This window comes from Myxine glutinosa, chromosome 14 (genome assembly GCF_964187855.1).
Source record: "Myxine glutinosa chromosome 14, kmMyxGlut1.1, whole genome shotgun sequence".
Classification (NCBI taxonomy): Eukaryota; Metazoa; Chordata; class Myxini; order Myxiniformes; family Myxinidae; genus Myxine; species Myxine glutinosa.
The window spans coordinates 24,689,146-24,706,769 of record NC_136274.1 but is presented as its reverse complement, the minus strand read 5'-3'; the positions used below and the strand labels follow the sequence as shown (position 1 = coordinate 24,706,769).

General features: G+C 44.6%; 1 protein-coding gene and 1 long non-coding RNA gene across 18 annotated transcripts in view; both read right to left on the bottom strand.

Annotated features, from left to right (window-relative positions):
- Positions 1-1,017: 1,017 nt before the first annotated feature.
- Positions 1,018-10,537, bottom strand: LOC137439506 (uncharacterized). The gene is made up of 4 exons (XR_010986945.2): positions 9,823-10,537; positions 4,051-4,171; positions 3,459-3,564; positions 1,018-3,368 (listed from the first exon to the last, which is right to left on the bottom strand). It is a non-coding gene; the product is annotated as an uncharacterized LOC137439506 (long non-coding RNA).
- Positions 10,538-12,357: 1,820 nt separating this feature from the next.
- Positions 12,358-17,624, bottom strand: part of LOC137439509 (uncharacterized) — a 45,057-nt gene continuing 39,790 nt past the window's right edge. For all 17 annotated transcript variants that reach the window (XR_013621361.1, XM_078768185.1, XM_068135317.2 and 14 more), the window contains one exon: positions 12,358-12,940. Coding sequence is in view for 16 of the 17 variants with exons in the window: in XM_078768185.1 (XP_078624311.1) it covers positions 12,609-12,940 (332 nt within the window). In the remaining variant the exon portion in view is untranslated. The remainder of the gene's footprint in view (positions 12,941-17,624) is intronic.

Sequence of the window (17,624 nt, the reverse complement as noted above, 5' to 3'; positions counted from 1 at the left end):
GCTACAGCATGCAGCAAACATGTTTTTACATGTCTTTCAATCCTGACAAATCTCACATTATCCGAAATGGTTTGACACATTAAACCATTTCGACAAAAGTGTTTCGACAAAAGTGTTTCGACAAAAGGACACTTTGTCAAAAGTTTGACAAAGTGTCCAATGACAAATCTCACATTCCGAATGTCTCTCCGAAAAGACTGACTGGACAACCCTCCCATCTACTTTCTCAACAATCCTCTCCAAGAAGTTCTGTCACTCAAGCTTTTGGGTCTCACTATCTGCCATAATCTTTCCTGGGAAAACCACATTTCCAAGCTGGCCGACAAAGCCAGTCGCCGACTGGGCATCCTCCATCGTGCGAAGTCCTTCCTGGCACTACCGAGCTCCTCACCACATACAAGGCTTTCATCCACAGCTCAATGGAATACTGCTCTCCCCTCTGGGCTGGTGCTCCTGCCTCACACTTAGCTCGGCTTCATGCTGTTGAAACCAAAGCGTTCAGACTCATTGGAATCTCCCGCGATGAAGCTAACTCCGAGGGCCTTTCACTCACTCACCACAGGCAGGTTGGTGGGCTTTCTGTCTTCTACCGACTTCTCTCCGACCTTGCTCCCCCAGCTCTGTCTGTGCTCTGTCCCCCAAATATTCCTCCAAGTCGCACAAGATCTGCCTGCAACCCTCTTATGGTTAAACTGCCAAAATCAAGACTCTCTATTCACCTTCACTCTTTCATTCCTCTTTTCACCCAACTCTGGAACAAACTCCCTCACTCTCTTCAATCCCACTCCCCCCTCCAGGTCTTTAAAACAGCTGTTCACCACAATCTCTTATCTTCCCCCATCCAAAAACCTTGATGTTTTCTACCCCCGTTAATTCACCCCAGATCCACTTTTTTGAAATACCAACTTCTTTCCTGGAAGTCCTAGCAGTGTCCATGTGTTTTTTTTTTTACCTCTCCCCCCCCCCCCCTTCCCATGCTTCCTCCCCCCAAGCCCTCTCCCTCCCACAGATCTCCCGATGTCCCCGCTCCCCATCTTGTTCTCCCGCTCCCTTTATCATATGTTTTATGTGTCAGTTTATCTTTTTGTGATCAATGTTGGCTCTTACACGAGCCTCGATCTTGTATATAAAAAATAAAAAAACGTGGGAAGGGAATATGCTGGAGCGTCAAACCTAGAGTCAAACTGCCAGTTAACTGGGGATAAATTGAGGTTGAAACCAACAAAACAGAGCTGTTCACATATCCTTCAGCTGAAACAAGTTATATTCAGTGTGAAGGAAAGCAGGGTTTGGTAACAAATGGCGACGTCGTACTATCTAAATCAAGAGACAATGTCAGTAGGATAGCCGCCACCCTGCATCCATGAAGAGACCGACACAAAGCTACCCTTACATGCAAAAGATGCCAGGAACCGAGGCTTCTGGAAAGTAATGGTGAAAACGGTACCCACAGACTTCACGGTTTTCACAGGAATGGATGTTGATGAATTGTCGGTTGCGTTTGGCTGTGGGAAAATTTTCAGACACATTGCAATTCACAATACATCTCTTGGATCAGAGAAATCCCATGCTCTTGGTGTATTTAATGCTTACACTGGCTGTGACCAGACATCAGCCTTTGCTGGTTGAGGGAAAACCATAGCTTGGTTAAGCCGCTGTCACACCTTGACGTTTTAGCCAGCGTATGCCGACGTATGAAAAATTTGGCTACGTTAAGAGCACGCTGAAGCACGCTGGCATACGTCGTAGTACGCCGAGCTCGTCGACAAATTTCGTGCATGCACACAATTTGTCGACGTATGCCAGCGTATGACTCACACCAGCACTCAATTTTGATACGTCGGCATACGCTGGCTAAATCGTCAAGGTGTGACAGGGGCTTTAACATGGATGGCGTATGAAAAGGTAACACATGCATTTACATCCCTAGTACAAACTCCAACAAAAGAAGTTGTTATGACTGCAATGCCATCACTGGAGTGATTTGAAGTACAGTATACCCTTGTTTTACGCGGTTACATTCCGGTAAAACCCGGCGTAAACCAAATCCACATAAAATAAGACCAAGGGCCTACGGGTAAAAAGGGGGTTAGCTTCCGGGTTCCGATCTCTCGCCTATAACCTCACGCCTCATACACTGGAGTAGTTTACAAGAGTCGCCCTCGCTCACGGCGTAAAACCAGAGCATTTACTACCTCCTTATGTTTTCTGTGCGTTTATTTGGCGTACACTCCATTAGTTAATGCCATGGCGTCTACCCAGTGATGCCGCACTGTCAATCCGACCAAGCTTATTCAAAACCTCCTCTTTCTGTGTCAGACATCATTTTCCTCGACTTTTTTGCACTTGTTTCACCACTAGCAACAGTTTTCCTCTTGGGGGGGGCATTGTTAAAAATCACTAAGGGCAATAATAACCGAAAATAAAGGAATTTATACGATTCCATGGAGCGCAGTGTTGCCGCAGAAAGAGATAGGTACAGTAGAGTACTGTCCGCACTGTATCTCAGTTACCCACTTGCACCGCATCAGTGCTGCTGAGTGCACACAACACCACAATGCGGAGAAAGAAGAAGAAGACCGACCGGAAGAAGAAGAATATCCATGGAAAGACCTGACCCACATGAAAAGGTACACAGAAAATTATATGTGTAAAGTCGAAACCACACAAACTAAACGTTTACTGTATTGATGTATGGCCGAAGCAGCGATGTATATAAGGATGTAGATGATGTCCGCAAGGTTCTTTTCACGCAGAAGGGGAGATCTTTGAAAAACATTCCCCCGACATCAACAGCATTGCTCCAGCACACTAAGTGGGCCGCACTTCAAGCAGCCGTAGAAAGCGACATGAGCCAATTTGGATATATGGTGGCCATCTTGGACCTATAGTGGCCATTTTGGGAAAATTCCAAGTGGGCCTTTATCAGATATTGACCAGTTGGGCATCTACTCCAAGTGTGTTAAGTTTCATGCTTTTACCTCAAAGTTCACAATTCCCTCAATGTCTGTCTTACATCATATTGCTATACTATGTATCGACTGTGGTGAAGAGCAGCCAGTGTCTTTGTGACGAACCTGAGCGTGGAAAAAAAAAAGTTCTGATTGGCTCTTTGGATGGTTGAATGTTGCGTGCAGGTTAGGCTTTAACAGTTTCTCCAAAGGGTGAGTAAAACAGAAGGTTCCACCTGCCAACGTCCCAGATCCTGGAACGGTGAGTGAGAGTTCTCGAAATTAAAATCCACGCCTTGGTTGAGCAAGTGTGGTCTCTGAGAGTTCAACACGGAGACAAAAGGTGCAGACGAGCAGTAAACACAGGAGGGAGAAGCTCAGCAATGTCCACCGCCAGACAAACAGCTGGTCTGTCAACTGAAGGTTTCAAACAAATGCGAGAACGAGTTAAAAGAGGTCCACTTCTTCATGCCCTTCTTCCTTTCCCCCCTGCTGCCCAAGGCTTACCTCCATGCTGGAGCTAGGTGGAAGAGAGGTAGAATCCTGCTTTGGAAAATAAATAAGGAGCAATGAAATGAAGGAAGAAAATGTAAAAATACCCAGCGACAGCAATCTGTGGAGGACAGGTGGGATCACACAGGTAAATGGGTGAGATGATACAGGTAAGTCTGAAAACCTCAAGATGTTGAGAATCCAGTTCCAAATCCCAAATATTCCAAATCCCATACAGCACAGATTTGTCCATCGTAACAGTACAATGATGTCTTGTACATCGTAACAATGCTTGTTTTGCACGTTATTTACTGTGCACCTGAGATCAATGTTTATTAAATAATTAACATCACGAGCACTCCACCTCGTAATTTCCAACTGTGCATGGCCTAAACTGAATTTAGCTTCAGTATCCACACCTAACATCACCTTTTCCAGCACCATCATCTCACCTCATCTCATCTCACACCTACCCCCCCCCTCCCCCCCCACCCCAACATCAACATCTCATCATTCCTCCAGCACCAAGATCTCACCTCATCTCCCCCCCCCCCCCCCACCCCCCTAACATCAACATCTCATCATTCCTCCAGCACCATCATCTCACCTCATCTTTCTTCCAGCACCAGCCAGCAAAATGCAGACAAAGAGGCTGAAAACCCAGAGAGCAGCCAGAAGAAATATTCCTATTCCAATCCCCATCCATTTTGGAGCACCCATCTTGGCACCTGGAACGTACACCGATTGGATTACATCGACTCTGCTGGGACAACCCGGGCTCTAAAATCCATGAGGTCCTAATGCCTCACCCCTTATGTAAAGACGTTAGAGCTGATACACAAGCACATGTTTTGGTCTGACGAAGGGTTAATGTCCGAAATGTCAATTATTCCTGCTTTCTACGATGGTTAGCATACCTGGATCAACGGTCCCTTGATTGCATACATTGTTCAACCTGTTAAACACAAAGACACTAGCCTTCTTCAACAAGGCTAGTTCTTCATTCTACAGGGTGAGTCATAAGTCCCAGGATACGGTTTTAGCTGCTTATAGGATTTGTTTATACCATCTATTTATACTGTTATCTTTTTTTTCAATAATACATTAAACCAAGATAGCAGACACCAGTCCATCACAGTGGAAGAGAAGTGCTGTGGTACCACGAGAGGAGAAAGACAAATAAGATGATGAAATTTCACAAGATGCGCAGAAGACTTCGAGGAGCATTTTGGAAGTCCAGCTCCACCAAAATCGAATCTTCATCTTTGGGCAAAAAAGAAATTCCAGAATGGAAGTGTACTCGACAGCAAGTGCAGCGAATGACCAAAAAATAGTGATTTGGGAATTGAAAACATTAAAACAACCGTTCTCAAATCTCCAAAAAAATCATTACGGAAACGTTCTGCAGAGTTGGGCGTTTCGTATTCATCGTTACGTCACACAATGGAAGAAGATCTTCACATGAAACCAGATCAACCAACTGCCATTTGTGAATTGTCAGATTCAGGTCATGAAAACAGGTTGACATCTTGTGTGGTCACCTGCAGTCCTGACCTGACCACTTGTGACTGCTCTGTGGGGTACGTCACAGCTAAGGTTGCAGAACATCGCATGCTATCTGTTGATGAACGGAAACAACGCATTCAGGAAACATGGGGCACCATAACACATGGTATTTCGCATCAGTTTTCACATCGCACGTGGAAAACAATCATCTTGTGCCGTGACAACAGCGGACGTCATACGGATGCGCTCGATGTCGAAGGAGGTATTGTAATTGTTGGATCACTATACTATGTCATTGTTACTCCTGTTATTATATGTATTACTGTTATTACTGTAATATGTTATGACTCCTGGGGATTATGGCTCACCCTGGCAGATGGTGTAAACAAATCTCCTATCTTGTTTGGTGGGTTGTTGGGTAGATAGCTGTGTTGTTTGGTAGATAGCTGTGTTGTTTGGTAGATAGGTGGGTTGTTTGGTAGATGGGTGGGTTGTTTGGTAGATGGGTGGGTTGTTTGGTAGATGGGTGGGTTGTTTGGTAGATGGGTGGGTTGTTTGGTAGATGGGTGGGTTGTTTGGTAGATGGGTGGGTTGTTTGGTAGATGGGTGGGTTGTTTGGTAGATAGCTGTGTTGTTTGGTAGATAGCTGTGTTGTTTGGTAGATGGGTGGGTTGTTTGGTAGATGGGTGGGTTGTTTGGTAGATAGCTGTGTTGTTTGGTAGATAGGTGGGTTGTTTGGTAGATGGGTGGGTTGTTTGGTAGATGGGTGGGTTGTTTTGTAGATAGCTGTGTTGTTTGGTAGATAGCTGTGTTGTTTGGTAGATAGCTGTGTTGTTTGGTAGATAGCTGTGTTGTTTGGTAGATAGCTGTGTTGTTTGGTAGGTAGCTGTGTTGTTTGGTAGATAGGTGGGTTGTTTGGTAGATGGGTGGGTTGTTTGGTAGATGGGTGGGTTGTTTTGTAGATAGCTGTGTTGTTTGGTAGATAGCTGTGTTGTTTGGTAGATAGCTGTGTTGTTTGGTAGATAGCTGTGTTGTTTGGTAGATAGCTGTGTTGTTTGGTAGGTAGCTGTGTTGTTTGGTAGATAGGTGGGTTGTTGGGTAGATAGCTGTGTTGTTTGGTAGATAGCTGTGTTGTTTGGTAGATGGGTGGGTTGTTTGGTAGATAGCTGTGTTGTTTGGTAGATAGCTGTGTTGTTTGGTAGATAGCTGTGTTGTTTGGTAGATAGCTGTGTTGTTGGGTAGATAGGTGGGTTGTTGGGTAGATAGCTGTGTTGTTTGGTAGATAGCTGTGTTGTTTGGTAGATAGCTGTGTTGTTTGGTAGATAGGTGGGTTGTTTGGTAGATGGGTGGGTTGTTTGGTAGATGGGTGGGTTGTTTGGTAGATGGGTGGGTTGTTGGGTAGATAGCTGTGTTGTTTGGTAGATAGCTGTGTTGTTTAGTAGATAGCTGTGTTGTTTGGTAGATAGGTGGGTTGTTTGGTAGATGGGTGGGTTGTTTGGTAGATGGGTGGGTTGTTTGGTAGATGGGTGGGTTGTTTGGTAGATGGGTGGGTTGTTTGGTAGATGGGTGGGTTGTTTGGTAGATAGCTGTGTTGTTTGGTAGATAGGTGGGTTGTTTGGTAGATGGGTGGGTTGTTTGGTAGATGGGTGGGTTGTTTTGTAGATAGCTGTGTTGTTTGGTAGATAGCTGTGTTGTTTGGTAGATAGCTGTGTTGTTTGGTAGATAGCTGTGTTGTTTGGTAGATAGCTGTGTTGTTTGGTAGGTAGCTGTGTTGTTTGGTAGATAGGTGGGTTGTTTGGTAGATGGGTGGGTTGTTTGGTAGATGGGTGGGTTGTTTTGTAGATAGCTGTGTTGTTTGGTAGATAGCTGTGTTGTTTGGTAGATAGCTGTGTTGTTTGGTAGATAGCTGTGTTGTTTGGTAGATAGCTGTGTTGTTTGGTAGGTAGCTGTGTTGTTTGGTAGATAGGTGGGTTGTTGGGTAGATAGCTGTGTTGTTTGGTAGATAGCTGTGTTGTTTGGTAGATGGGTGGGTTGTTTGGTAGATAGCTGTGTTGTTTGGTAGATAGCTGTGTTGTTTGGTAGATAGCTGTGTTGTTTGGTAGATAGCTGTGTTGTTGGGTAGATAGGTGGGTTGTTGGGTAGATAGCTGTGTTGTTTGGTAGATAGCTGTGTTGTTTGGTAGATAGCTGTGTTGTTTGGTAGATAGGTGGGTTGTTTGGTAGATGGGTGGGTTGTTTGGTAGATGGGTGGGTTGTTTGGTAGATGGGTGGGTTGTTGGGTAGATAGCTGTGTTGTTTGGTAGATAGCTGTGTTGTTTAGTAGATAGCTGTGTTGTTTGGTAGATAGGTGGGTTGTTTGGTAGATGGGTGGGTTGTTTGGTAGATGGGTGGGTTGTTTGGTAGATGGGTGGGTTGTTTGGTAGATGGGTGGGTTGTTTGGTAGATGGGTGGGTTGTTTGGTAGATGGGTGGGTTGTTTGGTAGATAGGTGGGTTGTTTGGTAGATAGGTGGGTTGTTTGGTAGATAGGTGGGTTGTTTGGTAGATAGGTGGGTTGTTTGGTAGATAGGTGGGTTGTTTGGTAGATAGGTGGGTTGTTTGGTAGATAGGTGGGTTGTTTGGTAGATAGGTGGGTTGTTTGGAAGATAGGTGGGTTGTTTGGAAGATAGGTGGGTTGTTTGGTAGATAGGTGGGTTGTTTGGTAGATAGGTGGGTTGTTTGGTAGATTGGTGGGTTGTTTGGCAGATAGGTGGGTTGTTTGGTAGATAGGTGGGTTGTTTGGTAGATAGGTGGGTTGTTTGGTAGATAGGTGGGTTGTTTGGTAGATAGGTGGGTTGTTTGGTGGATAGGTGGGTTGTTTGGTAGATAGGTGGGTTGTTTGGTAGCTGGGTGGGTTGTTTGGTAGATAGGTGCGTTGTTTGGTAGATAGGTGGGTTGTTTGGTAGATAGGTGGGTTGTTTGGTAGATAGGTGTGTTGTTTGGTAGATAGGTGCGTTGTTTGGTAGATAGGTGCGTTGTTTGGTAGATAGGTGCGTTGTTTGGTAGATAGGTGCGTTGTTTGGTAGATAGGTGGGTTGTTTGGTAGATAGGTGCGTTGTTTGGTAGATAGGTGCGTTGTTTGGTAGATAGGTGCGTTGTTTGGTAGATAGGTGCGTTGTTTGGTAGATAGGTGGGTTGTTTGGTAGATAGGTGGGTTGTTTGGTAGATATGTGGGTTGTTTGGTAGCTGGGTGTGTTGTTTGGTAGATAGGTGGGTTGTTTGGTAGATAGGTGGGTTGTTTGGTAGATAGGTGGGTTGTTTGGTGGATAGGTGGGTTGTTTGGTAGATAGGTGGGTTGTTTGGTAGCTGGGTGGGTTGTTTGGTAGATAGGTGCGTTGTTTGGTAGATAGGTGGGTTGTTTGGTAGATAGGTGGGTTGTTTGGTAGATAGGTGTGTTGTTTGGTAGATAGGTGCGTTGTTTGGTAGATAGGTGCGTTGTTTGGTAGATAGGTGCGTTGTTTGGTAGATAGGTGCGTTGTTTGGTAGATAGGTGGGTTGTTTGGTAGATAGGTGCGTTGTTTGGTAGATAGGTGCGTTGTTTGGTAGATAGGTGCGTTGTTTGGTAGATAGGTGCGTTGTTTGGTAGATAGGTGGGTTGTTTGGTAGATAGGTGGGTTGTTTGGTAGATATGTGGGTTGTTTGGTAGCTGGGTGTGTTGTTTGGTAGATAGGTGCGTTGTTTGGTAGATAGATGCGTTGTTTGGTAGATAGGTGCGTTGTTTGGTAGATAGGTGCGTTGTTTGGTAGATAGATGCGTTGTTTGGTAGATAGGTGCGTTGTTTGGTAGATAGATGCGTTGTTTGGTAGATAGGTGCGTTGTTTGGTAGATAGGTGCGTTGTTTGGTAGATAGGTGCGTTGTTTGGTAGATAGGTGCGTTGTTTGGTAGATAGATGCGTTGTTTGGTAGGTAGGTGGGTTGTTTGGTAGATAGGTGCGTTGTTTGGTAGATAGGTGCGTTGTTTGGTAGATAGGTGCGTTGTTTGGTAGATAGGTGCGTTGTTTGGTAGATAGATGCGTTGTTTGGTAGATAGATGCGTTGTTTGGTAGATAGGTGGGTTGTTTGGTAGATAGGTGCGTTGTTTGGTAGATAGGTGCGTTGTTTGGTAGATAGATGCGTTGTTTGGTAGATAGGTGGGTTGTTTGGTAGATAGGTGCGTTGTTTGGTAGATAGGTGCGTTGTTTGGTAGATAGGTGCGTTGTTTGGTAGATAGATGCGTTGTTTGGTAGATAGGTGCGTTGTTTGGTAGATAGGTGCGTTGTTTGGTAGATAGGTGCGTTGTTTGGTAGATAGGTGCGTTGTTTGGTAGATAGGTGGGTTGTTCAGTGGTTATCTGGGTTGTTATGGCTCGATTGCTTTACCTGTTCGTTGTGGTTAGTCAAGTGGTTGATCGAACGGTTATTTGTGACGTCGGCTCATGTTTTCAAAAAGTCACGTGTCAGTGGGATTTAAATACGTGAGAGACGGAATTAGTAATAATAGTTGGACGAGTGAAAGTCGAGACATCTGTTTATTACCTACGGGGTGGAGAGCCAATTTGAGAAGAGGTAGACAAAAAAAAAAAAAAAAAAAAGGTAGACAACGATCGGGGAGGAAAAGTGGGCTTGTGGGGCGAGGAGTGGAGAGAGGAAGAAAATGATTAAAGAGAGGAATGGGTAGAGATTAAAGAGGAATACGGAGAGAGGGGGAGTTTCAAAATATTCCGCCATATTATAGCGAATTGTAAAGTGAACAGCGTAATACAATACAGATCGATCGAAGGAAGAGGCACACAATGCACCGTGTGAATGAAACAAAAAGCAGAGACATGACGAAAAAACAATAAAACTGTCCGCTTTACCGCCTCGCTTTCGATCACACACCGCCTGAGGTTTCCTCCTCTTCAATCACGCATGCAGAACGTTTCCACAGGAACAGTCCGCGCCCTCATTGGTTCCCCGGTATGTGTGGGAGGGGCGTAATTTCTCCGCCTCTGTTCAGAAGTAATATTTCACTTTTAAATTCTCCATTTAATGTGCAAGTACTGTGCACCTGCACGAGGTTGTTTCTGGTAAGACAGAACTATTTTACTTATTACAGACGCAATTATGCATTCATTTTCGAATCGAATCTTATCCATTCTCTCGACTCCACTCGCCATAATCCTCCTTTTCCTATCTTACGTTACGTCACTTCTCTAAAGCTCAGTGGTTGCCAGAAAAAAAAAAGTCAGGCGTCGTCACAACTGCGGTTGATGCTACAACGCCTCCATGAGCCTCAGAGCCTCCAGAAAAACAAAAATTGGGAAGCATTAAAATTATAAACTCAGTACAATAACTTCAAATAGCACGATGAGTGCCAGCACGTGAGCGTGCATATTTTAGGAACACCTGTGCACAGGTTGCAGGGAGGTTCACTTCCGATCTCCAAGGAATGTCAGGTTCAATGTTTTTTCGTTCAAATTTTTTGGAGATTAGCAAAACTATACATTTTTGGAATATTCAGAGCATGAGGAATCCAAAAATTTATGTTGCCATTTGTGTAATAATAATAATAATGATAATGCATTTATTTTATATGGCGCTTTTCAGGAAGCCCAAAGACGCTTTGACAGAGTGCAAAACATAATGCATAGCAAAACATAAAAACAATTGCAAAAAACAAGAATCAATAGGGAAATATTCAAAGCACAAAGGAAGGAGAAGGAGAGGAGATAGTCAGGGGTTAGATGCTGCGGGTTAAATGTTGAATGCAGTGTTGAACAGGTGGGTCTTGAGTGATGTTTTGAATGTGGTGAGTGAGGAGGAGTCTCTGATGGTGTGAGGTAGTGAGTTCCAGAGGGTGGGAGCAGCGATGGAGAAGGCCCTGTCCCCCCCAGGATCTGAATTTGGTCCGGATGGGGGGGGGGGGGGTCAGGAGGTTGGTACCAGCAGAGCGGAGGTTGCGGGTGGGAGTGTGTCTGGAGAGGAGGTCAGCCAGGTAGGATGGGGCCAGGTTATGGAGGGATTTGTAGGTCAAGGAGGATTTTGTACTGGATTCTCTGGGGGATGGGGAGCCAGTGAAGCTTGTAAAGGACGGGGGTGATGTGGTCACGGGTCCGGGAATGGGTGAGTAGACGGGCAGCGGAGTTCTGAATGTATTGGAGTTTATTGGTGATTGTTGAGGGTGAACCATAGAGGCTGTTGCAGTAGTCCAGACGGGAGGTGATGAAGGCGTGGATGAGGGTTTCTGCAGCCGTGGAGGAGAGGGATGAGTGGAGACGGGCAATGTTTTTCAGGTGAAAGAAGGCTGACTTTGTGATCTGTTTAGTGTATTTGTCGAAGGAGAGGGTTTGGTCAAAGATGATGCCAAGATTCCGGATGTGAGGGGAGGTGGATACTGGGATACCGTCGAAGCGTCGATGTTGAGGGCAAAGTTATGGGTGGATTTTATGAGCGTTTTTGGGCCAATGATGATTATTTCAGATTTATCATAGTTAAGTTTGAGGAAGTTGATTTGAACCTCGGGTGTAGACACCTGCATGGCCGCCATTTTGGATTCCCAAAATGGCCGCCATAAAATACATAATTTGCGCTATCTCAGCTTCTAGTCAACCTAGAATCTTATTTAAATATGCGAATCCTATGTTTTCTGGGTCAAGAAAACCATTGGTGGGATCATTAGACTTCTAACCCTAACACTTGTTTCACTTTTAGGACTTTCCAGATGACGCTCAGGACAGTGATGAAGATCTGTAAAAGCATATTCCTGAACGGTATAGACCTAGTAGATCCTGTGTACAGGACTTATAGTTCAATCTGATACTAACTAGGCTGCTTTCTTGCTTTATAAACCCATCCCTATAACCTCAATACAATATCATGTATAATGTAATGCAGTTATATCACAAATATAAAGACAATGGTTTTCAATTACCTTTGTTTGTTGCTTTTCTATAATCCTAAGCACTATTTTCAGGCCTTTATTGGATTCCTTGACCCAGAAAACATAGGATTAGCATATTTAATTAAGTTTCTAGGTTGACGAGAAGCCGAGATAGCGCAAAATATGTATTTTATGGTGGCCATTTTGAAAATCCAAAATGGCGGCCATGCAGGTGTCTGTGCAAATGCCAACATTGATTTTCGGATTCTCCATGCTCTGATGATTCCAAAAATGTACAGGTTTGCTAATCCCAAAATTCTGAACGAAATTATATTTGTTAACATAGTGAACCTGACTAAATCTCTAAGTGCGCCAGAACATTGCCATATACGGCGACACAAGATGAAGATCGAGGAAGGGACGGGGTTGAACACGAAACAAAATTCCCATTTTCATTCATCATTCCGAGTTTGAAATTGCTAAACACAGTGAAGGTTGCATGGTGGGGAAGAAAATATTCCAGAAAAATATGTAAATCATAGATTGGAAAATTCAAACTTTATTCACAGAATGTAAACTCAACAAGCAGAAGCAACATATATTGCATAACTTAATCTTAATTTCCAGGAAACGTAAAATAAAATAATAGAAAACCAAAAGGGAAATATGAGGAAGAGGAGGAAAACAGATTTGGTGTTGTGGTTGAGGGTGAGGAAGGCGTGAAGGAGATCCGGTGGTGGAGAGGACAGTGAACAATGATTCAAAAGAGACCGGCAGAGTGAATCAGCCAGCATCTCTGGGTGCTGCCATCCGGGATAAACCAGGCGAGGCTCGCCGTTGTCTGGAATGTTCTTGTCTAAGAGGCGGCGGATTTCCTACTGGTGGAAATGAAGCCGCGTTGGGGGCACTGGCGGGGAACGGATGGCAACTGTAGGTGGAGCTTGCAAAATGGCCCGGATGCTGCGGTGCCTGCGGACTGGGCAGCGATGAGCCAGTTGGAAAGTACTGTAGCGTCTGACTCGGTCGCTCTGCAGGCATGATTAGTGTGAGATCAAACTCTGGAAGTCCACTGGCTCCAGTTCGAATGATAGGAATCGGAGGCGAGAGCTGGGAAGCTGCAACAGGGAGTTTGGTGGCGTTGGGAAAGGGAGGCATAGAGATGGACATGAGAAAAAGGGAAAATGGAGAGGACAAACATGGCTTGTTTTGAACTTTCAAGAAACTGTGCATCACAAAAAAGAAAAATGCTTCCGGCAACTTCGTCGGCGTAGGCATGAAAAGTGTATTTTGTGCTTACTTTGTTTCAATAGCAAAGTATTTGATCTCGACTATGAACTTGGGAAAAGCAAATGTTTCCTCTTCTACCAAGGACAATCCCATGGAAAATTTACATAAAACTTGCAGAAAAGGACACCATAATAACCACCTTTAGAGGCCATTTTTCCCCGCAAAGCAGGGGTTGGCCTTTTTCGGGAACCGTGGTTGTTGTTGTTTTTTGGTCCCCTTTTTGAAGCAATGTTTTACGGCCGGATGCCCTTCCTGACGCCAACCCTTTTTGCCGCCTTTAACGACAAACAGGGAATTACCAGCAAGCTGGTACTCAATTAGCCGACCTCGGAAGGATGACAGGCTGAGTCAACCCCCCTGGCGTTAATTCAGCGATCGACCGGGATTCAAACACAGGATCCTAGGATCCTAAGCTGGCACCCTGGCCGCTAGCCCAACACCAGGGCCTCCATAATCCATAAAAACCAACACCAGGGCCTCCATAAAAAGGACACCATAATAAGATCTGCAATTTGGTCATGACACATTCAATCAGACCAAACCCCAAGGAATTCGAAACATCCAGAAGGGACGGGACAAGAGACAGATTCATATTCTCAGTAAAGGAGGAAGCACTATGATGGAGCAACCTCCTGGTATGCAATCAAAAGGACGAATGATAATCAGGTCATAGTCGGTGGGAAATTAGAGGTGTACGTCCTTACTAGGTGGGCAATCAGAGGTGTATGTCCTTACTAGGTGGGCAATCAGAGGTGTATGTCCTTACTAGGTGGGCAATTAGAGGTGTATGTCCTTACTAGGTGGGCAATTACAGGTGTAGGTCCATACTCGGTGAGCAATTAGAGGTGTAGGTCCTTACTAGTTGGACAATTAGAGGTGCAGGTCCTTACTAGTTGGACAATTAGAGGCGCAGGTCCTTACTAGTTAGACAATTAGAGGTGCAGGTCCTTACTAGATGGGCAGCGGTGTAGTTCCTTACTATGTGGACAAATGCAGGTGTAGGTCCTTACTCGGTGGACAATTAGAGGTGTAGGTCCTTACTAGGTGGACAATTAGAGTAGCAAGTCCTTACTAGGTGGACAATTAGAGGTTTATTTCCTTACTCGGTGGGCAATTAGAGGTGTATGTCCTTACTAGGTGGGCAATTAGAGGTGTATGTCCTTACTAGGTGGGCAATTACAGGTGTAGGTCCTTACTCGGTGGGCAATTAGAGGTGTAGGTCCTTACTAGTTGGACAATTAGAGGTGCAGGTCCTTACTAGTTAGACAATTAGAGGTGCAGGTCATTACTAGATGGGCAGCGGTGTGGGTCCTTACTAGGTGGACAAATGCAGGTCCTTACTAGGTGGACAATTAGAGTAGCAAGTCCTTACTAGGTGGACAATTAGAGGTTTATTTCCTTACTAGGTGGAACAATTAGAGGTGTAGGTCCTTGCAAGGTGGACAATCAGAGGTTTAGTTCCTTATTCGGTGGAACAATTGGAGGTGTGGGTCCTTACAAGGTGGACAATCAGAGGTTTAGGTACTACTAGTGGGACAATTAGAGATTTGGTCTTACTGGGTAGATAACTATTGAATTGGGTTCTACTCGGTGGGAAATTAGAGGTGTGGGTCCGATGAGGTGGACAATTAAAAGGTGTGGGTCCTACGAGGTGGATACTTAGAGGTGTTGGTCCGACAAGGTGGACAATTACAGGTGAACGTCTTACTAGGTGGATAACTAGATTTGGGTCCTACTCGGTGGGCAATTAGAGGTGTGGGTCCGATGAGGTGGACAATTAAAAGGTGTGCGTCCTACGAGGTGGACAATTAGAGATGTGGGTCCGACGAGGTGGATAACTATGTGAAAACAAAAAGGTGATGAAAATGTGGAAAGAACAACAAAGGATAGAGGCTTTAAAATTCAGACATGACAACAGGGCCGTCTCTCTGGACCTATCTATTGCTTCCAATACAGTCTGACATCCCGCCTTACTATCCAAACTCTCTGCCTATGGCATATAGGGCCAACAACACACATGGCTTACTGATTTCCTCTATTCTTGGAGCCAATGTGTGGCTCTCAACATGAACCTTTCATTTCCGCTCCCTGCCAAGACTGGAGTGACCCAAGGCAGTGTCCTGGGCTTCGTCCGATTCCTGAATTTCATCAATGATCTCTCTGACTCTCTGTAGAATACCTTTTATCTATTTGCTGATGACTCCACCTTCTGCTCTGACATCCCTTATCCTTTAGAGTTTAGACAGACAGGCAGGCATAAGCCTCTTCCATCTTCAGACCTTGATAGAATCACAAGATGGTCAAACACTTGGAATGTCTTTCAATCCAAACAAATGTCATCATCACTGTCTCTATCCGAAAGGGCTTTCTGGCAAATCCTGTTCTTCCTCGTCCCCTTCCCTCCTCCCCAATGCCCCATCGACTTTCTCAACAATATTTTGAGGAAGTTCAGTCACTCAAACTCGTGGGTCTCACTATCAGCCATGGTCTTTCATGGGCAAACCACATAAAGTTGGCCTCCAAAGCCAGTCACCGACAGGGCATCCTCAGTCATGCAAAATCCTTTGCTTGGCAAACCTGAACTCCAATCCACCTACAGTGCACCTTCAGAAAGTATTCACACACTTTGAGTGTTTTCGCATTTTGGTGTTTGGTGTGTTGCAGCCTGAATTAAAAATGGATTAAATTGAGATTTTTTTTTTCACTGATCAACACATAGTGCCCTATAATATCAAAGTGAATTTGTTTTTTTGATTTTTTAGAAATTTTTACAAATTAATTAAAAATGAAAAGCTGAAGCATCTTGAATTAATAGGTATTCAACCCCTTTGCTCTATGACACTCCAAATTGACCTCAGGTGCATCCAATTTCCTTTGATCATCCTTGAGACGTCTACACAACTTGATAGGAGTCCACCTGTGGCCAATTCAATTGATTGGACATTATTTAGAAAGAAACACACCTTTCCATATAAGGACCCACAGTTGACAGTGCATGTCAGTGCAGAAACTCTACCATGAAGTCCAAGGAACTGCCCGTAGAATTGTGAGGAGGCATAGATCTGGGGAAGTGTATAAATAATTTATAGTGTTGAAAGTTCCCAAGAGCACAGCGAGCTCCATCATTAGAAAATGGAAAGAATATGGAACTACCCAGACTCTTACTAGAGCTGGCCTTCCGGCCAAACTGAGCAACCGAGCAAGAAGGACATTTGTCAGGGAGGTAACCAAGGACCCAATGACAATTCTGACAGAACTACAGAAAGGAACGTGAAAGACAGAGAAAAAGGCAAAAGATTATGTGGTCTGATGAGATGGAAATTGAACTCTTTGGCCTGAATGCAAAGCGCTACATCTTACGGAAACTGAGCACAGCTCATCACCCATCTAACACCATCCCTACCGTGAAGCATGGTGGTGGCAGCATCATATGGAGATGCTTTTCAGCAGCAGTGACTGGGAGACTTGTAAGGATAGAGGGAACAATGAATGGAGCCAAATACAGGCAAATCCTTGAGGAGAACCTCTTCAGAATGCAAAAGAACGCAGACAACGGCCAAGATTTACCTTCCAACAGGACGATGACCCCAAGCATGCAGCCAAAGCAACAATGGAATGGCTTCAGAACAAGAACGTGAAATTCCTTGTGTGGCCCAGCCAAATCCCAGACTTTAATCCCATTGAGAATTTGTGGGAAGACTTGAAGATTGCTGTTTACCGACGCTACCCATCTAACTTGACAGAGCTTGAGCAAATCTGCAAGGAAGAATGGGAGAAACTCCCCAAATCCAGATGTGCAAAGCTGATACAGACATGCCCAAGAAGACTCAAAGCTGTAATCACTGCCAAAGGCGCTTCTACGAAGTATTGATTCAGGGTGTTGAATACTTATGTAAATTACATATTTCTGTATTTCTGTATTCATTCATTCATTCATTTTTAATTATTTAGTAAAAATTTATAAGAATTTTTTTTCTTCCAATTTGACATTATGGGTTCTATGTATAGATCAGTGAATGAATGAATGAATGATCGTTTTAAGGCCATTTTCCCCGCTAGAGCGGGGGTTAGCCTTGCGGGCCCCATGACAATCATGGTTCCCTGTTTGAGGCAATGTTTTTATGGCCGGATGCCCTTCCTGACGCCAACCCTTGGTCACGCTCTTACGATGCGCAGGGATACAGTGTACCTATTCTAAATCGGGGTACACACCGTGATCATTCATCCCAGCAAGCTGGTACTCTATTTGCCGACCTCGGAAGGATGACAGGCTGAGTCAACCCCCCTGGCGTTAATTCAGCGATCGACCGGGATTCCGAACCCAGGATCCTAGGATCCCAGGCCGGCACCCTAACCGCTAAGCCAACACCAGGCTATGTATGTATAGATGAGTAAAAAGAAAAAAATCTCTATTGAATCCATTTTAATTTCAGGCTGCAACATAAAATGTGAAAAAAGTCAAGGGGTGTGAATACTTTCTGAAGGCACTGTACAACGCTTTCATTTGCCAGT